Source organism: Arachis ipaensis, chromosome B05 (assembly GCF_000816755.2).
Source record: "Arachis ipaensis cultivar K30076 chromosome B05, Araip1.1, whole genome shotgun sequence".
NCBI lineage: Eukaryota > Viridiplantae > Streptophyta > Magnoliopsida > Fabales > Fabaceae > Arachis > Arachis ipaensis.
The window spans coordinates 13,186,442-13,192,927 of record NC_029789.2 but is presented as its reverse complement, the minus strand read 5'-3'; the positions used below and the strand labels follow the sequence as shown (position 1 = coordinate 13,192,927).

The 6,486-nt window shown below is 36.7% G+C and overlaps 2 protein-coding genes across 5 annotated transcripts in view; one reads left to right on the top strand and one right to left on the bottom strand.

Moving 5' to 3' along the window:
- The window catches only part of LOC107642980 (protein STAY-GREEN, chloroplastic), a 2,311-nt gene extending 1,311 nt beyond the window's left edge, over nucleotides 1-1,000 (bottom strand). Inside the window, exons 1-2 of the mRNA XM_016346506.2 lie at nucleotides 525-1,000; nucleotides 241-414 (exon numbers count right to left, since the gene is read on the bottom strand). Coding sequence (XP_016201992.1) covers nucleotides 241-414; nucleotides 525-650 — 300 coding nt within the window. The 5' untranslated portion in view covers nucleotides 651-1,000. The remainder of the gene's footprint in view (nucleotides 1-240; nucleotides 415-524) is intronic.
- The window catches only part of LOC107642979 (ubiquitin carboxyl-terminal hydrolase MINDY-1), a 7,469-nt gene continuing 2,611 nt past the window's right edge, over nucleotides 1,629-6,486 (top strand). Inside the window, exons 1-9 of one of the 4 annotated variants that reach the window (XM_021123075.1) lie at nucleotides 1,629-2,123; nucleotides 3,246-3,364; nucleotides 3,495-3,601; nucleotides 3,686-3,773; nucleotides 4,299-5,337; nucleotides 5,447-5,501; nucleotides 5,623-5,704; nucleotides 5,842-5,922; nucleotides 6,288-6,335. In XM_021123075.1, coding sequence (XP_020978734.1) covers nucleotides 1,898-2,123; nucleotides 3,246-3,364; nucleotides 3,495-3,601; nucleotides 3,686-3,773; nucleotides 4,299-5,337; nucleotides 5,447-5,501; nucleotides 5,623-5,704; nucleotides 5,842-5,922; nucleotides 6,288-6,335 — 1,845 coding nt within the window. In that variant the 5' untranslated portion in view covers nucleotides 1,629-1,897. Of the gene's footprint in view, nucleotides 2,124-3,245; nucleotides 3,365-3,494; nucleotides 3,602-3,685; nucleotides 3,774-4,298; nucleotides 5,338-5,446; nucleotides 5,502-5,622; nucleotides 5,705-5,841; nucleotides 5,923-6,287; nucleotides 6,393-6,486 lie in introns of all 4 variants that reach the window. The other 3 variants (XM_016346505.2, XM_021123077.1, XM_021123076.1) reach the window with 3 other exon arrangements.

Genomic DNA, 6,486 nt, shown 5'->3' with positions numbered 1-6,486 from the left:
AGTGATGGAACATAATAAGCAAACAGGGTAAAATCTTCCCAACAAAGAAACACCTATTTAGGGTAATTAAGGATTTTCATGGAATCAATAAATATGCAATACTATACTATATGTGGCAAAATTTCTGCCTATATCTATTTATGTTCATACATATATGGCATCCCATTTCCAATCCCAGAATTCAAGACTACTAAATAATGAATGGATTCGTGGATAAATTTACGATGGAAGGAGAAGTACCTGGGAATTATTGATGGTCTGAGAGATAGCGAGAGTGAGTTTGGCAGTGACATCGCTGTGGGTTAGGGTATATGTCCTTGGAAGGTTCCCCGGATGTTTATCTTCCTCCACTCCCAAGAACAATACCTTGAGCTTCGAAGCCTCGAAGATCGCTGGCCCGAACAACCTTGCAACCTGATAATCAATCATCATTCCATCCATCACAATCCACAACAACAAAACAACAACTTGATAATTCCAGAAATATTAAAAGATAAAAAGAAGGAAGGAAGGAAGAGACATACTGGCACAAGAGCTTGGTTGTTCTTGCTGAATCTCCTCCTGTGAGGAAAAATCGAGATCCGATGGGGTGAAATAGAAGGGGAAAGCTTGGAAGGGAGCACAGGAACTGTGGCAGTTAGAGTACCCATGTTCCCCCTACCTAACTGGCACCAATCTTCTTGGACTCCAAAAAATACGCAAATGAGAAACGATACACTACTACTACTTTAGTATACACTCTTGGTCTTGGACCAACGAGTCACTAGAAGTAGGTAGAGGTAGGTAGGTAGGGCTTTGTCTATGGCTGCGACTGCGATTTAGCTTTTTCTTTTCTCTTCTCTTCTCTTCTCTTTTTAGCTTATGCTTTTCCTATTCCCATTGCTCTTGGAAACGTAAAGTAGGAAACTTGAAATTGGAACTGTATCAAGATGCGTGTAGTGTGGTTTAATTTGTGAGACTTTAGGGGCAATGCTAACTGTTGCTTCAACTCGTGGTAGGCTACTGATAGTGATACGCATCGTAAATATGGTTTTGGATTGATTCGGTGGTAGTGCTGTCTCCGCATCAACTAAACACGTTTCTTTGCCACCACAACACACGTGTTCTTCTTCCCTCTCTTCCCCCGATATACATCCTTACTTCTAACTTGGGCAGGCCTAATCACCATTCAAGCATATTTTCTTTGTTTACGACATACAGCCCAATAGTACATAGGAATGATCCGCGACACGATAAGCCCAGTAGCCCAATAACTTGTAATGAGAATGAAAGTTGTAGCAACCCATGACCCCAAGAAAAAAAAAAAAAGACTTGTAGCAACCCACACGGTACTTAAGAGTTAAGACACAAAATCTCATTTACAAAATATATATTTTTTGTATACCAAAAAAGAAAAATTGTTTTTTCCGCAATATTTATTTTTCTATTTATCTCGCAATATGTGTTCTACTTCTACAAGTTATAATTAGTAAAATATGTTTCGAATTAATTTGTAAAACATACGATATTTTGATTAAATATTTACTCATACTAATTTTAATTCAAGAGACTAAATTGGTCTCCTGTAAATAAATTATAAATGGATAAAATGAAGAGAATTAGAGGAAAGAAACGGGAAAACAAGGCTTGGCAAAAAAATAAACGGGGAAAACATTGACAATCACGTCGAGCACGGAGAGAGAAGCTTTATATTATGTGTATATATATTTTGTCATCACAAATGCGCAATTGGCGTAATTTTCCGTTTACTTACTTCCTCTTTCTGGTTTTGTTTCTTTGTGGATACACAATAACATAACATAATAGCAAAAAGGCCATACATCCTCGTTCTTATTCGTATTCGCAGACTTTCACTTGTTCTCTTCCCTTCGCATCGCATCGCATCGTATCAAATCAAATGGCATCGTCATCGCCTTCTTCCCCTTCTTCCCCTTCTGTCCCTACCGACCAACACACCGATCAGCAGGACCAACAACAGCCGCCGCCGCCTCCGCCGCACCCTCAGCCGCAGCAGGAGCAAGTGAAAGAGTGCACACACAGAACAAAGACGATCCAGTTTCTTGGACGCACAACGCCAATCATCCTCCAAAATGACAATGGCCCCTGCCCTCTCCTCGCTATCTGTCAGTCCCCCCTCCCCTCTCTCTTAGGGTTTCCACTTCCTTATTTCTTAAGAAATTTAATTCCTCTTATTTTAATCGGCACAGGGATCAGCTCAATTATGTTGTTTCTTTATTGTCTTTATCTTATTCCATAATCATTGACATTATCATTCAAGGACCAGTCTCATATTTCGTTGCTTCATGCATCAACTTCGTAATTTTGGATTCTGTTATTAACATTGATGGTTCTTTACCATAATATCAATTATGTTATGGCAAATTAGGAAATAACTCCAGCCATTTGGGATTTACCGTCAAGATGCCCTTTGTGTTTATATAACTGGCTAGAGATATAAGTATGTGCTGCCTAGCTGCGCAAGCAATGATTAGCAGAGTTGGTTCATAATATGTACCCCTTAGGTCTCTAGCCTTTCACGTTTTATCTTCGTTCTTCCCTTGTTGCTGCATTAATGTACATGTTCTGTTCCATAAATATTAGATTGAGAGTACAGCAAAGACCATGGTCTAGAAACGAAATATATTATTTGGGCTAATCTCCTTTTCCATATTTTTATTATTAGAGAAATACTATGTTAGTTTAGCAAGAAATACTGTCTTTGAAACTATTCTCGAATCTTTGATACACTATGCCTTAACTGCTTGCTCTGCCCATGTATCTTAACAGAATTGCCATTTTGAACTTTCCATTTGACCAATTTCCTTATTATCTTCAGAAATCTTCCATCGAAATTCTTCTCTTTCAGGTTACAGACACTTATAACTACCACAAGTGAAATTGAAGAAAATAAAATAATTATAAATGATTAAAAGCTTATCCCTGATGTAAGATATGTTCTCTGACCCCTTTATGTGTAGCCTTGTAGTTGTCATGTCATTGTACAAAAGTTGAAGTCTATTCTCTTCATGTTACCCTTTGCCTTATATATTTATCCTTTTGTTTGTACTACGGTGCTTCCTGGAGACACTAAGATTTGCAATAATCTGAATCTCTCTTAGATGATATTGCAAACACCATGCACAATGCTTTGCAGTTTAGAGGGGGCTACTTGCTATATTTACGTTACATTTCTTGTTTGAAGATATCATATTTATTGCTTATTGTTTTATATTTTATTACTGCAGGTAATGTTCTTCTGCTAAGAAACAACATAAATTTGAGTCCAGATATTTCTGAAGTCTCACAGGAGAAATTGTTGTCATTGGTTGCAGAGCGATTAATTGATTCCAATAGTAATGTGAATGTAAGAGCTTCTTTCGTTTATTTTTGGTGGAATTGGCTATGTTCTTGTAACTTGAGTTGACAATGTTTTTTATTTTTGGCTCTACTCTTTGTAACCTGAGTTGACAACTTTTTAAATTGTTATCTTATAGAACAAAGACGCAGGGTATGTCGAAAACCAACAACAAAACATCGCTGATGCAATTGATTTGCTCCCTAGGCTTGCTACGGGCATTGATGTGAATATAAAATTTAGGAGGTTGGCTATGGTTTTCTCATTGGCAATTGTGTTGCATTCATAATAAATTAATAGTTCTAACAAAAGATTGCATATTAATTGCAGAATAGATGATTTTGAGTTCACCCCAGAGTGTGCCATATTTGATCTGCTGGACATCCCTCTGTATCATGGCTGGATAGTTGATCCTCAGGTATTTTGTTCACCTTCAAACCTTCATACTCATTCCACCATGATGATATTGTTGTGCTTTTTGGTTTAAATGCATCTATGAAATCTTTTTATTAACACCATCAATTAGTGACATGGAAGTGAATATTTACATTGGTAAGCATTTTTGAAGTAGGGTTTATATATCAGATTGCAAAATGACATAGTTCCCTAAAAGTTGAAACTACTATGGTGTGGCATTTTTGTGCCATATCTTAAATTGATCTAGCCCTCATCATTGTTGGCTAGTTGTTAGGAAAGTATGAGACATGAGTTCCACATCAGAAGTATGGGATTCTAGTAGGGGATTCATATGGCTTTGGGGTATTCGACCATGATCAAGAGTTGTTTATGGTAAATGTTAAAATGTGGATGTTCTTTCTTGAATTTGCATCTTAATACTTATCAAAATGTTGGCTTTTTGTGTCTCATTAAGCATGCAAGGTTTATTTCTTACTATTACGACCTTTCTTTTTCCCTTGTAAATCTTGATGTGCTTGTTGACCAGGATTCTGATACTGCAAATGCAATAGGATTGAAATCCTATAATGCTCTTATGGGAGAACTTGTTTCTCTTGAAACATTAAACATGGAAGTTCAACATAAAACTAATCCAGAAGAAGATGGTGTCGATTTTGTTGCTGCAACAACTGCTGCTCTTGGAGTTCCTTCTCCCAGTTTATCAAAAACCAGATCTTTTGACGATCCTCCCAATTCTGTTTCTGATCAGTTACCAAGAAAAGGCGACATTGAAGAAGAGGCAGAATTGTTAAGAGCTTTGAAGCTGTCTGAGGCTGATTCTAAAGTTTCAACAAGCGATCCTGTTGTAGGTCATATAAATGAAGAACCAATTTCTGTCAGTATGGATGAGAATATAGTTTTGGATTGTGGAGATAAGTTAGAAAAGAGCACTGGTGCTGTAAACAGCAACTTCCATGAGCTAGAACCTTCCATATCTGATGGTTTCTCTGCTGCTGGCAAGGACAGAAATGAACAAACATCTTCTATGTCAACTCAGGTAGAAACAGCTAACTCATCTTTAAAGCCAGATACCATTAATGAACTTCATCAGTCAGCTTCAGCGGGAGCTAAAGAGTCTTTTGCCCAGAATGATGTGATTGAGAAGAACAGTGTTGATGTGTTGGTTCAAAATGAGAATGCAGCTGTTATTTCTTCTGAAAAGTATTCCGGAGGGGGTGTAGAAGTTCATGACGAATCCACTTTTAAGACTATGGGTCATGAAGTTGCAGATGAATCTCAAGAACCTGATGCAACAGGATTATCATATGTATCCTCTAACCATATGGATACAGATTCGTCTAGTGTCAGATATAATCAAACTGATGCTTCTGAAGTATTGACTTCAAGTGTTGATGGGAGTGAACCCATATATGAAGGAGAGGAATGTGTATTGGATACAAGAACTGGAAATTTTGAGGATCATGAACCTGTATATGAAGGTGAGGTGGTTCTTGCGGAACAGGCTGACAAAAGCACGTTGCTTGCGCCTGATGTAAGAGCTAAGGATGAAATTACTCCACAACAAGGTTTTTTTTTAATCAGAATATCACTTTAAGATAATTTGTATTATTATCTTTAGTAAGAGTTTTTTCTTTTCTTTTTTCCCCCCTTAATTTATACCCCTTTAATGATCAGGAGAACTGATCAAGAGTTTCATGAGGAATACTGCCAGCCAATTGACATTTTATGGGTATGATGACCCCCTCTTGTTGGTTTAAATAATGTAATCCATATTTTTCTCCTCATTGATTATTGAGGACTTTTTCTTTTTAGAATTTACAGATGATAAATTATAATAAATGCTTTTGCAGCCTTTTCTGTTTACAAGATGGTCTCAAAGAACGGGAATTATGTGTTTTTTTCCGAAACAATCATTTCAGCACCATGTTTAAGGTCAGTAAAAAGGCTTGTTTTCCTTTTCCTGACTTAAAGTAGCACACCCATCATTGATAAGGGGTGGTGGGAATTGTTGATTCTCTTTCTTGCTTAGTCTTACTTTACAGTCCTGAAGTTTTCACTAATATTCACAGTTTGAAGGTGAGCTGTATCTTCTAGCTACAGACCAAGGTTACATAAATCAACCTGATCTGGTGTGGGAAAAATTGAACGAGGTAAAACACTATTTATTAATGAATGATCTTTACTCACCCAGGTTACTGTATAATTTTTTAATGATTTTTCCCCCTTCATTCTATGCTGATATTGATGAGAACTGTGTATTGTGTTCATATGTATTCTGAACTTCTTGGTACTGAAAGATCAGTCCAAGTCATATAGGTGCTGTTGTCTTGGATGTGTATTATTCAATTGGAATGACTTTATATGTCTTCTTACGTATAGTTCCTTTTCTATTGTGATGAACTGATGTCTGATGTTGAGGATGTATTTCTTGCTTTTTCTTCACTATTATGAACAAGTAACAGTAAGGTCATTATTAAATTACGGTAATTAAGATGGTGTTGTACTTTTTTTTCAGGTCAATGGTGATACCATATTTATGACCAGCAACTTTAAGGAATTCAAGGTAGAAAGCCATGAAAATAACACTTGGGATGAGAGTAATGTCATGACCAGCACTGCTGTATGTATATTATTTCAAAAGTTATTTTTCATATGTAGAGGAGATATATCAAAAAATCATTCTACACTGTTGAATAACTTTTCTGTATCGGAAG